The sequence below is a fragment of the Syngnathus leptorhynchus genome, chromosome 9, assembly GCF_054491065.1.
Source record: "Syngnathus leptorhynchus isolate UIUO chromosome 9, UIUO_Slep, whole genome shotgun sequence".
Taxonomy (NCBI): domain Eukaryota; kingdom Metazoa; phylum Chordata; class Actinopteri; order Syngnathiformes; family Syngnathidae; genus Syngnathus; species Syngnathus leptorhynchus.
The window spans coordinates 9,025,171-9,043,900 of record NC_141203.1 but is presented as its reverse complement, the minus strand read 5'-3'; the positions used below and the strand labels follow the sequence as shown (position 1 = coordinate 9,043,900).

Genomic DNA, 18,730 nt, shown 5'->3' with positions numbered 1-18,730 from the left:
AAGAGTGCATGTCTCTTTAAAAAAAAATGCTAATCACGTTGTTGTTTGGGGTTTATCGTGGCGTCACTTCCGGGAAAAGCTTTGCCTCCTACTTTTTTTTTTTGCTGGGACTTGGGAGCGGAAAATCTCGCGCTGGGGTCGTGAGGCGGAATTAAATAGGAAGCAAAGTTCGAACACTTAAAATGCTTCATGTAGGTCTTCGCTTGTCTAAAATGCAAGCGGGCGTGCTTTGGATTTAACGGGGGAGCTTCGGTAAGTATTTCACGCTTCTTCATCCGAACCTTTCTCCAAATCCACAAGTGTCTCCTCCACACAACCGGGCAAGTGTATCTGAGGTCCAGTCAAAGAGAGCTTCAAGTGGCGCTTCATTCACATCACCGGACTGTCCGACAGAAATGTTGCGCTCACATTGCAATTGCGGGCATTGCATCGGCATTATTTATACGTAAAATAATGCGCACACCTGTTGCTTCGCTTGCTACAGGTACTTTTAGGGCCCTGGTTAGGAAGAAATTAAGCTAATATTATTTTTATTTTTTGCTTTCCTACTTACTACTAAATACAATTTTTGACGATTCCTAACATTTAGTTTGTGGTTTTGAGCGTTCAAGTCAAAGGTCAGCCTCAAAAGCAGCCAATTTAATTGCGTTGTCAGCCGCCTTTGTTTAAATAATTTCTCCAGTCCCCCCCCCCTGAAATTATGTAATTTTCTACACATTATTTAATTTTGTGCCATATATGCTTATTTAAGGATCACGAATATACCGCTCCTTAAAGATGACCCCCAAACACAGTATTGCTTCCAGTTTGACTTTGAAAATGGCCAATTAAGTAGTTTAATTACTTGTAAAATAGTGAACACTACATTTAAGTTACATTTATAGCTAATAAATCTTCCTTTATCACCAAAGTCCAAATTTTAAATGCATTGTAAATATACCTTCCATCAATCCATCTAAAAGAGCAAATGAGTGACATTCATACATAAACACTTGACCTGGCCATCCAAGTTGTACACTTGTGTCACATGACACCATTTCATCATCATAGCCAATGTTGAATACATTTATGTGGGGGATACAGGTGGTGTAGTGTGACCCTCCGCCACTCCCAGCATGCTGAGTTTCCTGCGCAGGACCCTGGGGCGACGCTCCATCCGCAAACATGCAGAAAAAACGAGGCTACGGGAAGCCCAACGCGCTACAACGCACATCCCGGCCGCTGGAGATGCCAAGTCCATCATTACTTGCCGCGTGTCTTTGTTGGATGGGACCGATGTCAGCGTCGACCTGCCGGTAAGAATATCTCATTGTTGTTCCGGAAATTTGCTGAAGTTCAACATAATAGCATACAGGATGCTGTCTGACCTCATACCTTTGGGGATTTATAGAAATTTGTGGAAATAGTCATTCTTTCCAGAATCTGTCACTTATATAAACTGCGTTAACAAACGCAATCCAATTAGCTGGCGATATGCCTAGGCGGTTTTGTTCGACCAAAAAGCGCTCAAGTTCCGTTTTAGCGCACCTGCAATCTGAATGAGGTCAAGTATAATATCAGGAATGTATCTGTGATTTATTTTGATCATGGAAATATGGCTCATTGCAAACTAAAAATAGTTATAGTCGAGGGGTCCGAATGTTGAGCGCTGCGTGTTGTGCCCCTTGAAATTCACATGTGAGTATGCATGCTTCAGTGGGTGATCAACTGTAATTCCATGATCCTCTCTGGACAACATCACATGACCACATCACATGACACTTGCAGCTCGTCACTCTTAACCCTTCTTTCAAATAGGAGGTTGTCCTTGTTGTTTCCTTATTTGACCTGCTCAATTCACAGCAAATGTTTCCTTTCAACAAGTTTCTGGTATGGTGCATTGATTGCTTTTTGAATTTGTACATTTTAATCACTTGGAATGTAATAGAAAAGTTGCTACCTTTTTTTTTTGCACCACAGACCGGTTTCGAGTAAAGTCATATTTCAATGTACTAGCATATAAATAATTGTTCCAATACTACAAGAAATATTTTCATCATCATTTAGCCCAGCTACAGCTCCTCCACTAGTAATAACGGAGCCTTAAAGTTCGACTAAAATCCGGTTCAGGGCACTGGTCAAACTCCAGTTTGCTTTTGATTTGGGGTAACTGTTATTTATCACCAAATTTGATACTTTTGGGACGTACATCACCCACTGTCAGGAGCCCCTTCTTACCTGCCCACAGTCACGTAAACCAGTTTGTAATTCATCATTTTTTTGCTGGATGTTTGCAGATCTTTTTCAAAGAATACATACATTTCACGGCGGTTTGTGTGATGACATGCCGAGGCAAAGCAAAAGAACGGAACAAAAAAACTTGAAGCACTGTAACAAAGCGTGGCACACATGCTCACACACAAACACGCGTGCACAATGAGGCCTTTGTACACCGTCTCTCTCCCTCCCGAAGGTACCGTAGGGGTGCACTATGCTTCCTCAGCTACGCCAACTAGCATGCCCCCCCCCCCTGAGCTGCACACTATTAACTATGTGTGCGTGAACAAACTTTTGTCACTGATGATAGGTCATGTCCTTAAATTTGATACATAGATTCCAAATAGGATTTAATGCATGAAGAAAGTGGTGCATACAAAATGCTACAGCAATAATTCTATAAAGTTAGTTATTTTTTCTTTTGCTTCTTAAATTATAAATTATTTTGGAATGGACATAAAACATCAGGTGATCACATGAAGTGTTCACTTTCTCCACTTCCCTCAGCTCCAGGGTGTCTGGGGCACTTAAACCCCCATTGCCATGGCAACACTGTCACCATGCTTCAAGTTGAGGTTTGGAAGACAAATGTGTGTGTGTGTGTGTGTGTGTGTGTGTGTGTGCGTGTGTGTCTGCATGTGAGGGAGAGATCTTCCAGTCCCAGGCGAAACACAGGCAGTAACTGGTACAGCCTTGCTGGAAACGGCAACTCCTATTCAGGCTATTTGGAAGATTTACTCATACCTGTGTTCAGTGAAACACACCAACACAAAAGGGACACAATGGGAAAGAAAGACACAAAATGCAATTTCTCTACTTGTTTGGCTTGTTTACAGCATGTTGGAAGAGGTCATTCAGCAGTGAAAAATCTTAACTACTTTTTCTCTTTCTTTTCTTGTGTGATATTGTCAGAAAAAAGCCAAAGGTGAGGAGCTGTTTGATCAGATCATGTACCATCTGGACATAGTAGAAAAAGACTACTTTGGACTACGCTTCATGGACTCGGCGCAAGTTCCGGTTAGACTTTTTTTTTTGTCTGTTGTCTTAGCAACATGTCAGTGATAATAGTATCGGTGTAGCCTACCACCGCTGGTTTGTTTTGTACTGTGGTCAAAGACAAACACAGCCACTGGTGTACTTTTAATCCTTTTACTGTCCAAAAAAAGTATTAAAATAAAGCAAATGAGCACATTTATACATAAGCTGCTTATTCAACACGCAGACTGGCTAACAGTTAGCCACTTAAGAGCCAGTTGAGGAATTTTGGAGTCCAGCCGAAAAATCAAACTGACGGCAACATCATGTTGTCATTGGCCCGACTAAAGGGATCGGTTCTGGCACTCTCAGCGAGTTAGCTAGTACTCAGACGAAGACTTGTTTTGAAGTTGTTGGTGTGCCGGTAACCGTGGCTCTTTGCACCGATGCCCAGCGAACGCCATAAAAATGGAGGGAGGACGAACACTGGGGGAAGATTTAACAGAGGGAAGGACATTTAGGGCCACCGGGAGGTAGTTTGTGAAAAGTGGAAGAGAAGGCGAAAAGGGAGGAATGCGGGGGAGAGGACGCCACGGTGCTCCAAGTTCCTCGCTCTTTCACTCACTCACTCACTTACATGTGCTCCGTCATAGTCAGCGGTCCTTCCTCGCCTGACTTCCTTCACGGCTCATAGAGTCGGCATGTCTAGCGTGGAACAAAGCAAAGTGGGTGTGTGGGAGGGGGCTGGGTCAAGTTTAATATATACCTTCTCTCTTGCCACTTCATTAGTTAAATGTGTACAATCTCATGAGATTTAGTCAGTACATACCGCACATTATCTTTTGTTATTTGTTAATTGTTATTTTTTTATGTTCCAGCACTGGCTTGATATAACAAAAAGTATTAAAAAGCAAGTGAAAAGTAAGTAGACAACTCTTCAACTCTGTTTTTCCTTGACACATTTCTGAGCAAAAGCCAAAAAAGTGTTTCTGAAAATAACAAATCCGCGTGTGAATGATGCCCTTTTCACCTCTTTTAGTTGGCCCGCCATACTGCCTTCACATGAGAGTGAAGTTCTACTCCTCCGAGCCAAACAACCTGCACGAGGAGCTTACCAGGTGAGTTTACACGTGAACTTTTTCGAATTCATTTGTCAAATTTGGGATGAACAAGCTCCTCTGCTTGTAACAGATGTTATTGAACTCAACACAATTTTATTCTTCTTTCAGATACCTTTTTGTGTTGCAGTTGAAGCAAGATATCCTCAGTGGAAAGTAAGCTATATTCCTGCGTGGAGATATCCCCCCCCCCCTGCTCTGACTGTGGCATGTTATCTGAGTGCTTACGTTTTTTTCCCCCATTCGTTTGTCGATAATTTCAGGCTAGAATGCCCATTTGAGACAGCAGTGGAGTTGGCCGCCTTCTCGCTACAGGGTAAGTCAGCCAAGCAGGACTAAAAACTAGTTTTGTCCACCAGCCAACCATTTTACGTGGTTTTAGGCTTTTAGCCTTAAAAGTTTGTTTGCTTCCAGTAGGTTGTTTTTTTCCACAGAGGTTAAATCTTTTCACCCCCTTCCACATATTGTCTTAAAGATCGTTACTAATCCGATTGGTATTTTCGAACTGGAGAGCTTTTTTTTAAAAGACCCTATGTGTCATTTGAAAGCGGTCTTTCCAAGACTAACCTGGTGTCACAGTGCATTTTTTCAAGTGGATCAATGCGGTGACTCGCACAATGTTGTGTGAGTCACCAAATCCCCTTCTTTTTGTGACATGGTCAGGATAACATAGAAACTTTGTTTTCAGAAGTCGGCACACACCAAGCACCAATTAAAGTGTGCTTGCAAATACAATTCTGTTATTTCCTGAAATGTGTATGCTCTCATTCAAGATCAGAAGCTATAATCCGCTGTCAGCTTCTGCATCTTCGGAGGGACCTTATTAAGTAAATGTATCAGTCCAGAGGAAAGTACGAAAAAAATCCAAGGTAATAATTATACCATGGGGCACACTACAGTCAACAAGTCAATGTTAGCACAAAACTGTCTGGCTTCTGTTAGAAAGCCAAACAATGTCTGGAAACAACAAATAGAGCTGCTCGACCCTAATTGTGGTTCTTCAGAGACACTTTACATTGTGCCAGGTGTTTGCTGACTCATTTAACACTGCTTTATGTAAGTGATTTGTTCTGAACATATCCACATTCTCTTTTATGAGTGGGTGTGCACTCTTGTGCAATTTCATACAAAGATGTAATTTTATTTCCCCTCTCAAAGAGTTGTTGGAACAAAGTTGTACAGGTTATAGGTTACATTAAGTTTTCAAATGATTCATCTTGCGCTCAAGTTTCAAAATAAAAAAGAAGACATTTTTCATATCCACTGTGTTGTTCAGATTTTTGTGTGAATACGAGAGATGAGGGAACTTTGTAAGCAACACACACACTTCCAGAGTCACTGGAGGCTAAATGCCAGCTCATTAGTGCACCATCCTCTTCAGTGGCCTCCTAATCCAGAACCCTCTCTCTTTGCTTTTTTTCTTTTTTTTTCCCCCTTCTTCCTGTTGAGCGTTTTCCTTTTGGCATTCTCTTAAAAGATAGAAAAAATATATATTTTCCCCCCCGTCGCTTCCATGTCAAGGCTTTACTCCCTGTCAAAGAAGAGATTCTTATATTCTTTAACGTGAACATTTTTGTGCAATGTATGGTTATTTTCTCATTTTCAACAAAAAAAACGTTTGATTGTTTTTTCCAGCGGAACTAGGTGACTGTGACCCACTAGAACACAATCTGGACCTGGTATCAGAATTCAGATTTATCCCTGAACAGACTGAGGATGTGGAGCTAGCTATTTACAATGGATGGAAGGAGTGCAGGTTGGGTTCTTTAACTTCAGTGCTAAGCTATTTGGCTCTTTCTCTTTTTGCCCAACATGCTAATGCATAATTCCATTTTTTTTTTTTTTTTTATACCTTCAGAGGTCAAACACCAGCACAAGCTGAAATCAACTACTTGAATAAAGCAAAATGGTTGGAAATGTATGGTGTGGACATGCATATGGTTCAGGTAAGTGACACCAATTTGGAATGCTCTATATTCTCCTCTCCGGTCCTTTCTTTCTTCCACCATCATCCTTTCAACACGCAGGCACGAGATGGCAACGAGTACAGTCTGGGTTTGACGCCAACCGGTGTTTTGGTGTTTGAGGGACAAACCAAGATTGGCCTCTTTTTCTGGTATGCTTGACTATGACCCAATTTGTTGGCCTGTTTGGTTAAATGCTTCAAATGTGATGTCTTTTATTTGTAATTCAACCCTACCTATTATTTGTTATACATTTTACATTTGTTTGTGTGTTGCTGTTGGTAGGCCCAAGATCACTCGCCTGGATTTTAAAAAGAGCAAGCTGACTTTGGTGGTTGTGGAGGATGATGACCAGGTAACTATGCACGTGCATTTAAAATAATTGCCAGGGGGCAGAATGTGCAAAGTCAAACTGTAGCATGTGGGATATAATGTGTGTGTGTGTGTTCCTGTCAGCCTGCAGTGATTGGGGAGCAACCCTTGACAGATATTAATTTTTTCCCCTCTTCAGATTTTAGTCGTACATGCCCTGCAGTTTTCATTTTCTCTTAAATTATGCAGTATCAGTGCTTCTCGCATACCGCACCTACCGAAATCATAATCATTCTATTTGGTCCTTTTATCTTCAGGGCCTTATGGAATCTTCTCAGTGGGTAATATTAGTCGTTATATTTGCGGCGCCCCTGAAAACCACTTACGTCTGTTGGCAGTCGCCTCACATGAAAACATAAAATCAAATACAGAGCTTTGTTTCCTAATAAAAGAAGAATAATGTAGTGCTCCGTAGGGCCCCCCCTGTCCCAAAATAAAAATGAAAGGGGACTTGTTGTTAGGTTGCCCAGAGGCAAGTGTATATGTGGGAGCAGCAGAACTTGTTTATGTCCATCCTGGAGGTCCGTGTGGGAGGTTAATAAAGAAGCCTCCTCTCTGGTATTTCTGGTATGCATTATCCACGCTCCCCAAAACACACACACACACACACACACACACACACACACACACACACACACTGTACACAATACACCCTCCTGACAGTTGAATAATGTATCATTTCCCGGTCAGTGTTTACCCATGCTTGGACACTCAGTAATGTAATAAATGTGGTGGCACGCTAGCTGACAATGGTCTAAGGAGGTGTCAATTCATAATTGTTTTGAGAGACAACAGCATTGGTCCATTTTCTTTTTTTTTTTTTGTGTTTGTCTGAAACGTGTCTATGTTTCTGCGGGTAAATGGTGTATTTCTCTGTATGTCCTTTTACAAGACATTCGTAACGCCAAAGAATGCAAATGTAAACACGCCTCATGTCTCGAGTTGAACAGAGGGAATGGCTCCTTCCTAAAATAAAGTGCAGATTTGACCAAGAAGTCGCTCAGCTTGCTGATAGGGTTGAGTAATGAACGTGCACGGCCTCTTTTATCAGTCTGGCCGTAAATATGCAACTCAATGTAGACTGCACAGTGGCTTGGCTGAGATTGCTTAGTTCCTGAAAAGCTTTATGAGGTCACTATCTAATGTTGTTCAAAAATATAGATGAACTCAAAAGCAGCCGTTGCACATTTTACCTGCAGCTGAAGCACATTGAATATGATGCAAGTGTGTGTTCATTATTCATAAATAAGCGAAATCATTGTCAATGCTATCAGAGTCATGTTAAAGTTTCACTAATTCAATCACTATGGAGTGTTGATGAATATAAAATACTGGTTGTTTATGTCCTCAAGGAATAATGACTGCTTATCAGGATTTCTCCGCAGACACGCTTCCTCTTTGTTATTGTTGAAATGTAATCTATCGTCTTTAGGGCAAAGAGCAGGAGCACACCTTTGTCTTCAGAATGGAGCACCCCAAGGCCTGTAAGCACCTCTGGAAGTGTGCCGTGGAACATCACGCCTTCTTCCGGCTGAGGGGGCCGGTACAGAAGAACTCGGCGCGCTCCGGCTTCATCCGCATGGGCTCACGCTTTAGATACAGGTAACGTGCATAACGTACTTTATAATTATGTTGTCATCTTACCGCTGAGGCCCTATACTTAGTGTGTGTGCGTTTGTGCGTGAGTGTTTAAACATTACCCAGCCAGATAAGCACTGGCAGTCATGTTTGCTTTAGTGGAGGGGTTGGCGAGTTTGTTGCTACTGGAGAGTTCTCGCTCAAATGGGTTCAGAGTTCAACCGGGGTCATTTGTGTATGTACAATTATGAAGTGTTGTCAGGAAAAGCGCATTCAGTGTTTTTAGTCTGACGATTAAGACTAAGTGGAGGGTTACGCTTTTCTACTCTGCTAACTGAAAATGTTGTGTTTGTGTGTGACCAGTGGAAACACAGAGTACCAGACAACGAAATCCAATAAAGCCCGCCGCTCAGCCTCCTTTGAGAGGAGGCCTAGTCGTCGCTATTCTAGAAGAACGATGCAGAACAGAGGTGAGCGTTGCGGTCGAGTGCTGTGTTGCGTTACGGACCAAAACAGTTTTGTAGACCAGTGAACACAGTGAATGGACTCCTCCAAAACTCACACATCATCGAAAGCCACACTTGATTAAGATGATGATGAGGGACCCTTTTTATTTTTTTGGAGAGCGGTGGTAGTTACAAGTTAACACATACTCGTCACTGGGCAGAAATGTCAATGCAGGGCTGTTAATGATTGACCGTATTTGACCTTTTTCTTCCCCCCCCCCCCGAGATGGAATGACTGTACAGTTGGCATCATTTTTTTAAAATCAAGATTGGGTGGTCAATTTTGAATGTATTCACGATTTTCTTAGTTATACAGTCGATGAACTGAATGTTGACTGCTATAAAAAGCGTCTAGCCAACCAAAGATGAGTGAAAATATCCTCCTGTGTGGGTTTAAGAATATCCCAATTCTTGTTTTTAAAAATCATTTCTTTTCTTTGTATCTGTCACTGCCTTCCATTTGTCACTTTCAGATTTCACCTGGCCAAAAAGTTGACCATATTTTCATTGTTTGTTTTGCAGGACACTTCAATCCTCAGGAGTGAGTTCTCTTACTTTTTTTGTCATTTTGACCTCAAAATGAAAATGTCGCTTTTACAATTATAACATGTTTTTTTTTTTTTTTTTGGGTGTGTGAAATAATTGTTGTCATATCATTCATATTTAACTTCACGTGGTAGTCCGTTACTCAGAGAGCAGTGACTCATATTTGACTCAGATTGTGGCGCATGCCTGGCCGGATTATCATCCAAATAGTCTTTTGTTTTAGAATTTACGGGTGAGCTGAAGATATGGCGTCACTTATTTAAGTTGTGGATTTACTTGTTAAATCGGACTACTTATGATGTAAATGTCATCAGGTTTAATGGGTTGTACCAGCTTGTTACTGTCAGTTTATGATCTGGTGTGTAAATGCTAAATATGGTTCAGTTCATGTGAGCTAATATAGCCATCTAGTCCTCTCTCCTCAATGTTTTCTCATGACGTCTTTGAAGCTCTTTAGTGCTAGAAGAGGGTGTAAATATTGGAGATGGATCTCCAAGGGCTGTCTGAATTATTTATGTAGATTGGAATGTAAATGTCTCTCTTTGCTCAGGGTTCTTTCATCGGGCAACGGATTGAACTCCAGCAAAGACAAGCATGTGAGGGCTGCAACTTCACTTCTTCAAGTCACTACTAATATAAAATCAAAGCAGCACTTTTGAAAAATATGTTTTTGTTCCCCTCCTTCACAAGGTTTCCGCTGGTCGAGGCGCCTGGTCGGGTGTGCCGGTCGTGAACGTTGCTGCGCCTGCTTCTGTTTGTGGCCCATTGGAAATAGAGCCTCTGCCCAGGAGTCCTGGAGGGGAAAAGAGAAGGTGGGTTTTTTTAATTTGGATTTTTTTTTAGCATTGATGTTGAAGAGCTGGCTTGGCTGAAAGCGTCCAAAGGGTTGTGCATTATAACAGAGCAGAGAGGCACAAAGTATCTGTGTGTCTTCTCTGGTTCTTACTCATGAAAAGAGTGTGTGCAAAAAAAAAAAAGATTGAGCAGGCAAATGCATGTGTTCCCCTCTGTGTTCCAGTATTAACATGTACTGAGGAAAGGCCTAATATGGAAGGTCAGGTAGGTAAGATGCTACCGTGAGCGTCTTCTTTGTTGGTGGTTTTGCTCCAGCTCTCATAACCTATGAATAACTGCGTGGCGTGGGGGCTTTTAATGAATTTTTTTTTTTTTTTTACCTTTTGGAAAATGGTGCTCTAAAGGTGGAATTGTCTCTTGTGATTACGCCGCTTTTGATTCTTTCGATTAGCATGTAATGGCAACTCATTAACCGTAGGTGAGTGTCGGTGCTTCGCGGGAGGCTTTTCTTGGGCATCAATTCAATGAAGTAGAAACGGCCACTGCCGTGCGTAGTCAATGGCTGACTCAATCGATATGAATATTTTCCATTCATGGAATCTGCTGCTTCATCTTAACCGGGCTGCTGCTCTCTTTGGATGAGTCATTTGTAATGACATGATTTCCTTCTCCTTGATCCCATCTTCATTGTTCTCTATTGCTTCCTCATCGACACGCCATTACCTCACCTCTCATTACTCCCTTCCTGTGTCCCCCCCCCCCCCACCCCCCATCCTCGTATTTATTCTTGTCACCCACCTCAATCTCCTCAGGTGTCCTCCCCCCTGCATCCTACTCGCTCGTATTTCATCAAAGCTCCTCACAAGGAGCTGGGCAGAACCCAGCACCGGACAGTCTTCTCATCTTGGCATGAATTGGACTGCGCACGCTCGCCTCAGCAATGATTTCCTCGTAAAAACTGTGGCAGAGACTGAGCTGCATGGCCAGCAATGTATTAATGCCTTGAGGTTTCAAACATTTCACATAGCTTTTGATGGTTTTTTTTTTTTTTTGTGGTAGGCTCCCTAAAGTGGCTATCATATTTTATACCTCAATGGACTGTTTTTGCCTCATCTAGTGGTACCCAGGCTGCCTTATTCCCGACTGAGTTCACATTTTCAAGTCTCATTCTGAAAATACTGCACGTATTGAGACATTCCTTCCTTATTTAAAAAGTACACGATAGACAAAAATATGCACACATAATACCTGTACTTGCACTATGTTAAAGGTCTCATGCCACCCATATTTTCCAATCATCATTGTGATTTGAAATTGTGTGCCTTTCTCAGATGAGTTTGATTTCTAAGGCTTTCTAAAAGCTTGAAATGTGTTGCTCACTGAAATCCTACCGACTTAGTTGCTCCCACATAGTGTCGTACATTGCACGAATAACAATTATCACGCTGGCGCTGGTTATATGAGGCGGATCGATTGATCATTACTGTGTGAGGCGTGACCGGCCAAACAGTCTGAGCATTTCAACCTCTCGCAGCATCTTCTGTCTTTCATCTAGTCAGGTCTTTCTTGTTTCATTTTCCACAATCTCTCAACTGATCTGGTATCGGTGTCAGGTTCAGGAATTTGAAAGCCACGAGGTCACAAGATGTTGTTGTGAGACGCCATCATTCAACTCGATTTCCTATTACTTCTTGTCGTTAACATTTCAAATGTTTTTTTTTGTGTGTGTGCTTTTTTTAATGGATAGAAACTCCGAGGTGCGTCGGCATATTTAGTGTTCTGTTAAAACAAAATATATGATGTTCTTTACTCAAAATGACATAGAGGTATCCGGATAACCTTTGAATATGTTCCTTGTGAAATCTGAAGTCTGTTTTTTGTGTTCCACTTGAGAGTTCTCAACCGTTGAACAAAATATTTGAAGTCAAATCAATCTGTAATTAAGAAGCATATTCAATTTTTTTTTTTTACCTGATTGCTGTATTTAAATCTAGTCTATAACTTTATGACTGACGATATATCAGTAATCCCGTCCTATCAGACTCCATGAAGAAAATCTAACAAGCATAATTTATTGACACAATGTGATTAAAGTGATTGTACCCTTGAATTTTCACGTAAGCAATATATTTCTCACCAATGTTAGGTTTCTCTTGACATAGACTATGATGTGATTTGTGAAGTATTGATCAAACTGTTATTCAATGTGAATACTTACAACTTGGACCAAAGGTGTTTATCTTTCTGAATAACATGCACGTATAATTTTGAGAGAATAAACACTGTTACTTTTAACACTATGTAACCACATATCACTGCCAATTTGATTCTTAGTTTCATTTATTTACTTGTTGGTTGTTTTAAAATTTCATTCCACAACATTTGCTCGTTTGCAGATTTTTTGTGTGTGTGTGGATATCGTCGGTAAGTTGTCCAAATGCCGAATCCCGTTTTGCTTTTGGCTGTATTACAGATATCACTTAACATTTTCTAGCACGTCTTGTATTTTCAAAGGGCATCAAAATTGATTTCATTTCTCCCCCTCCCATCTGCTTTGTCTATAGTTTACCCCTGGCTGGTGACCTAATCGAGACGTGCGTTGATGATGTCCTAAGAACTCCTGCGGCTCCTGCCGCAAAGGCCGTCGAAGAGGCGGGTCCGAGTATAGCCTACTCCCCTCCTGGTGCCTCTGGCGAAGAATTAGTCAGCCTCACTGGTCAGTCGATGAATAAACAAACCCACACACTGTTAAAAAAAAAAAAAAAGTAACCTGATTGAATGTATTGTGCTGGTAAGCCGACACCAGTTTCAAGTTAACCCCCCCCCCCCCCTTGCAGAAACAGCAGCACGTCTCAAACAACTGGAGTTGGAGAGCAGTCCACGCCTAGCCAAGAACAATGTCAACATTAATATGGTCATGAATAACCAAGTGGGTGCTGATTTTGTTGTGGTAACCTCAGAAAGCTGAAAATGAAATCAGTGATGATGTTCCTCTCTCTCTTCTTCTTCTTCTTTTACCCAACGTCCATCAAAAGGAGGACATTGTGAAGCTCAAAGAGAAATGCTGTCTGAACAGTGCAGGAAGTAGCCCAGTAGTCACACCACTGCGTGCCCCAGACGACCTGAAGAGTAACATCCTCAAAGCCCAAGCTGAGGCCGCAACGCTCAAGGTGATGAACTGGGACAGATGTCCAACCATATCATCCATTTTTTAAATTAGGCCCAAGCATACCCCATACTGATTGTCCACCTTTCACTTATTACATTCTATACTGTGTAGATTTTTTATTTTTTTTTAAATGTGTTTATTTTTTCTTCTTTAGGTTAGTTTGGAGGAACATGTCACAACAATGGGAGATAAAAACTGTAATCTGCAGGAAACCTCCAGGTATGAATGTACTGTTTCTGCATCTTTCTCAGTGAGCCGCTGGTTATTTGTAGATGGAAGGGTAGAAGCACTCGCTCACTGTCACATTTTCAGACTAGGGCACCAAACAAACTTAATCTGAAGTTGTGTATCTGTAACGCAGACACTTTGATTCAATTCAGTCATCCATCTGCAATTCTGTGCCAGAAACTAAGAATGCGTTCCGTCTGTTGCCAGGTTGAAGTCGCGCACCGGCCGTATGGGCAGTAACTCGTCTCTGTCCGTTAGCAGTCGCCCTGAGATCCAAGACTCTTGGGAACTCCTCAAGTCTTCTTCGATGGTTTCATCAGTAGGCACCAGGTGGGTGTGAATCTTTGACAGACATTTAAAGGAAGAGGTTGATTAGGCTCCTCAATTGAATCGCTTGAAAATGTTTTAGGTTTAAAACAAAAATTGTTACAGGCCAGTAGGGCGATGCCAGGTTTTTGTCCATCTGTCTTGTTGGAAGTTTGAAGTCACATGACCAGATTTCTACCCGCTGAATAGATAGAAAAAAAACTTGAAGAGCCTTCTGGTCAGTTAGAAAATGATCTCTCATTGCATTTTTTATTTGTCTTGTTCCTCAGTGCTGAGAGGTTAGCTGAAGATTCGAACCCTCTTCCACCCACCGTTGTGGAAAGCACCGCACTCAAGGTCTTTCAGGTCTTCTTTTTTTTTTTTTTTTCTCCAACTCATTGCAGCTTTTGTTTCAATGCTGCTTCCAAGGTGTGCTAAAGCGTTTGTGCAACATTACAGGTTAAAGCTGAGGAAGTTGACGTTCCTAACACGACCGCACCACTGCCGCTGCCTGATAATCTGATTGACTTCACTGACCCGATCCCTGCTGTAAGTTTTATTTTTTAATTTATAGTTTGCATGGTTCACACTTTTTTTTTAGCACTATTTATGGGACCTGGTTAAAGATGCATATTTAGCCGCAGTTCCTGTGCAGGCGCAAAGAAGATGCAAACTCCACACGGGAAGGGCGAAATACTTTAAAACCCAGACGAGTGCTAACTAAAAGGACATCTGAACGTTATCATCAAACAGCTCCATCTGCTTGTGATGTTCTTTTGAACTCATATCCAGGCCTCTGATGCTATCGCTAGATCATAGTTTCATAGAAGCGGCCTTAACACGCCACCTCCAGGGATCTCCAACAGCAGTCCAAGGGAGACTTTCCCCAAGGCCTCACTTCTGTGAATTATTGGAAGAGCAAAAGGATAAGAGGAGGAAAATAATATCCTGTGTTGAAATTCTTTTTGAAGCACCCACCTCTTAAAAAAAAGAGTTGCTGAACAAAATGCTTGGATCAGAAGTTGCTTGGATAATCTCTATTACTATTTGCATGATGTATTCTTTTGAATATAGCATCCTCTATTTATGTAGCATATCGAGGAATTGAAATTTCAATTAGTTGTGGACAAACCAGGAAGGTTGGAACTTAGCTTGCGACTCTTAATCTTAGAACTGTGAGGCAAACGTTCGAACCACTTGTCCACCGTACTGCCCTTGAGGCATCAAAAATACCAAAAGGACTGCATGTGCAATATTGGACTGGTTATCAGACGTTAGCAGGAAAAGCCCAAACATCTTTTATTAAGCGCTCGCTTTCCAGCTGGGAACGATAAAACCTTTTCCTCCTGAATCTTTCTTCTCTTGAAGCTCTGAAGGGGGTGATATGATGTTCAAGCCCCTGGAGGGGAAATAAGTCGTCTGAAAACACACCTGCGATGTAGCCAAACTCCTTTCTCCTCAAGCACGGACTGTCCGGACCGCAATGTTGTCACGCTTAGTCAGATGTTGGTGTGCGTTTATTTCAGTATTTGATAACAAACAAGTTTCTTGTTGTTTTGCAGTTGCCCCCTGTGCAGCCACCGAAAGCGCCCATCACTCCTCGCTGGATCATTCCTACCGCCGCCGTGAGTGAACATTCATTTTCTTCTTTTTTTTTTCTTCTCCTATTTAGATGTGCTTCTTGTCTGTCCTAGAGCGCTTTGATTTGTTGGGATTAGATGCTGACCACCTTCCTTCTCCCCTCCCCCCCACCATCCCCGTCTAATGCAGCCTCCCGGTATCTTTACTAACGGCCTGCTCGACCTTGAGCCCCCGGCTAAGGTCGCCGCTCTACCCCCCGCGGATGGGGGAGCCGCTCTCACCTCAGCCCTCTCTCACCCCGCTCGCACACTTCTCAGCAACTCCGTGAGGTAAAGCCGGGGTCTTTGCAGGACACATACACCATATGGGCTGAGCTAGTGCTCAAAGTAGTTTTTGAGCCTTTGCTGCCCCCTGTTGACGAAGCTGAAACTTGATGGAATGTGCTTCAAAGAGCATTCCCACCAGATGATTTCTATTCTTATGTGCATTTCCTGACCAATTCTAAGCATCCATTAGTATTAGTCCTGTCACAAAAATGTCCAACTAATTTTGTGTTCATTTTTTTTTTCTTTTTTTTGTCTGCCTTGCAGCATTACGGATCAGCAGGCAGCCTCAGAGGATGGAGCTCCACTCAGAGGCCTCCTGACCACTGAGCTCTAATCCCTGCAAACGAGTTGGGGCAGCAACACAGCATGCAGTTTTCTAACAGGACGAGGAGAGAAAGCGTCACAGTTTCAATTTCCAGCCCCACTGTAGTCCTTCATCCAAATAGCGACTGGTTCCATCCATTTTGACCCTGATCAGCAAAAATGGTCTGACTTTTTTTTTTTTTTTTTTTTTTTTTTTTTTTTGGGGCGCCATCTTTATTTTCATGTAAGGCATTCCACTGGATGTTAGCCGCACTGACTGTTGGAGATGTACACTGGAAATCGATATAAGACAATTATTTGAAGAGATAATGACAACGAGACTCTTGATATATTGAAATATGATTCATTACATTCCTTGAGCAGCCATTTTGTTTTTCTAAAAGCCCCTTTTCAGCCACTGGATAGATTTTTTTTTTTGTGGTCATTTCTCCCAAGAGACACTGGATTACTTTTGCGCTACTGGAGCATTTGACACTGCCATGGATCACACCAGATTTTTTTTTATGAGGTTTTTTTTTCTTTTAATATATCACATGTGGTTTTTTTGTACATTGTAGTAGTATCAAAATTGATCACTTGTTTGACTTTTATGATTAATCCTACCAACCCAACAATGTGAGGTGTAATTGTTTTGACTGAATGTGATCCTGTCCATGATTTCCACTTGGAGCTTCTTTTTTTGGAACATTGGCTGTTTTATCATTGATTTTTTTCCATTTTATTATTATTTTTTTGGAACGAGGAATGTAATTCACCCGTTGTGTTAAGCTATAAAAATGTCACCACTGCTCAGAGGGCATGCCAGAGTTTTACAAAGCAAATTGCAAGATATGCATGGCAATTTAGTAGAGAAAAGCAGCATTATATTAATTTCCACAACTTGATACTGTTCTACTTTTCACACCAAATGATCAAAAGACATCTCAGTTTAGCTTGCTTTCTTACTAATTGAATTGAATTATCAACTAATTGAATTATCAACTATGGCTCTGTTTTGTTCATGTTGCCCTCTTCTTGACACTCAAACTATCAGTGCACGACCCCCCCATACTCCATTGCTGATTGTTTTACTTCATAAATATCTTAAATGTAATTTTATACTTGTGAATTGAAGATCTAATTCTATATTTTTGGACTATATTAATGACTTAATGTGTGTACGGTATATCACATTGATTCTTAATTAGTGTTTTTATTTGACTACCCCTTTCTTCATTGTGACGGTGTAGTTTATAAGGGAAGTTGACTGTTGTCTCAATCCGTGCAGTTATTTATGCAGCCGTTCAGTGTTCACATATTACAGTGTGTGATTAGGTCACAGTTGGGATGTATTCAGCCGGCTGTCGATGCGGGATATGTTTGTCATCTGTCTGTGGCGATTTTGCTAGCGTATTCACAAATGACAATAACAGCGTTGAATTCAATAAAACTGTAGGAAACAAAATGGATAACAAGGCCTTGTGTCATTTTTTTTTGTAGCTTTATTACAAATCAGTCAAGCTTAGCTGAAGGGCAATAATCACTTTTTATAAAAATTGGTTATATCATTTAAGCAGACTTGTGATTTAGGGCTATACAAATAAACTTGACTTGACTTGGTTAGGGAAAATAAATAATTAAAAAATAAATAATAAAGATTCTAGAACATTTCAATGAACAAACAGGTTAACATAGGCCATTTTAAGTAGATGTGCAAAATGTCATCACAGGTATGCTTAACCCAATCTGCCACTAGATGGCAGCAAAGTCCTGTTTTTCCTCGCTCAGACGTTTCATCCATCCGCTTGACCGCTCACACCTATGGGCAATTAGGAGTGCTCAATCGGCCTACCAAGCAAGTTTTTGGGATGTGGGAGGAAACTCAAGCACAGGGAGAACATGCAAACTCCACACAGAGAGGACCGGAGGTGGAATCAAAGTCGCACAGTATGTACAGTAAGTGGAGAGTAGAAAAATAAAGCCACACTTTATTGTGGTTCATCCGAACTATGAGGCAGACGTGTGCCACCGTGTTGGCCTCTCAGAAGTTTAGCAGCTTTCAAATCAACCTGTTTTGAGGTCATGACCATCCACATCCTGTAGCTGATCATGTCCACATTTCAAACCGATGTCATTCTCCTGTGATGCATAATGTCGGCTCGCCAAGCAGCACCTGTTAAGTGTAATGTTGTCAATAAACTAACGTCACTATGATCAAGAGTAACATCTGCTCATGTCTAGGAACTTATCCATTCTTCAAGATTAGTGTTTCAAGAAAATGAAAAGAAAGTGCCCGCTCGCAAAAATTGAATAAAAGAGCTTCGAGTATGCATGACATGTTGCTTTGGATAGTGCTTCACCTTTCCTAGCTGGCTGGCTGATGAAAGTGAGAAGAGAGGCTGCTGTCACATTGCCTTCCATTCGGAGGGAAGTGATTGCAACTTGACTGATGGCCCCATGCAAGTAGGGGGCATTATTAAACAGAGCCAAAGCAGGATATGGCTCAATAAGTCAGACAAGACTGCCCCCCTCAGCAGATGGGTGACACACACACCCCCTCTTAAATGAATAATGGATTGTCGTACATGCACCCTGTGCCAGGTCGTGATTCTGTGGATTTTTTTTTTTTCGAGACTGCTAGTTAAGTTAGTGGTCTTAAGATGAAATTCAGCTTTGTTATCGACCAACCTCAACGTTTTACACACTG

The 18,730-nt window shown here is 41.5% G+C and overlaps 1 protein-coding gene across 3 annotated transcripts; it reads left to right on the top strand.

Annotated features, from left to right (window-relative positions):
• Positions 1 to 86: 86 nt before the first annotated feature.
• On the top strand, positions 87 to 17,498 carry epb41l5 (erythrocyte membrane protein band 4.1 like 5). Of its 3 annotated transcripts, none has more exons than XM_085920722.1 (26): positions 87 to 252; positions 1,084 to 1,295; positions 3,169 to 3,273; positions 4,110 to 4,152; positions 4,271 to 4,349; positions 4,461 to 4,505; positions 4,613 to 4,665; positions 5,985 to 6,105; positions 6,208 to 6,295; positions 6,377 to 6,465; positions 6,599 to 6,668; positions 8,118 to 8,287; positions 8,627 to 8,733; positions 9,292 to 9,310; positions 9,866 to 9,911; positions 10,006 to 10,127; positions 12,675 to 12,826; positions 12,948 to 13,039; positions 13,146 to 13,280; positions 13,434 to 13,498; positions 13,715 to 13,837; positions 14,104 to 14,170; positions 14,273 to 14,362; positions 15,376 to 15,438; positions 15,584 to 15,723; positions 15,985 to 17,498. In XM_085920722.1, the coding sequence occupies exons 2-26, from the start codon at positions 1,116 to 1,118 to the stop codon at positions 16,052 to 16,054; spliced, it is 2,334 nt and encodes a 777-aa protein (XP_085776848.1). In that variant the 5' UTR covers positions 87 to 252; positions 1,084 to 1,115; the 3' UTR covers positions 16,055 to 17,498. The 3 variants fall into 3 exon arrangements, with proteins under 3 accessions (XP_085776848.1, XP_085776847.1, XP_085776849.1); XM_085920721.1 differs by having other exon boundaries at positions 14,104 to 14,179; XM_085920723.1 differs by lacking the exon at positions 15,985 to 17,498 and having other exon boundaries at positions 14,104 to 14,179; positions 15,508 to 15,651.
• The last annotated feature ends 1,232 nt before the right edge of the window (positions 17,499 to 18,730 follow it).

Excerpts from the sequence above, each read along its gene's own strand:
- epb41l5 (XM_085920721.1), top strand. The coding sequence starts at position 1,116 with ATGCTGAGTTTCCTGCGCAGGACCCTGGGGCGACGCTCCATCCGCAAA. Across the intron at positions 13,040-13,145 it reads ATATGGTCATGAATAACCAA|GAGGACATTGTGAAGCTCAA; the intron begins GTGGGTGCTGAT and ends GTCCATCAAAAG. Across the intron at positions 15,724-15,984 it reads CTTCTCAGCAACTCCGTGAG|CATTACGGATCAGCAGGCAG; the intron begins GTAAAGCCGGGG and ends TCTGCCTTGCAG.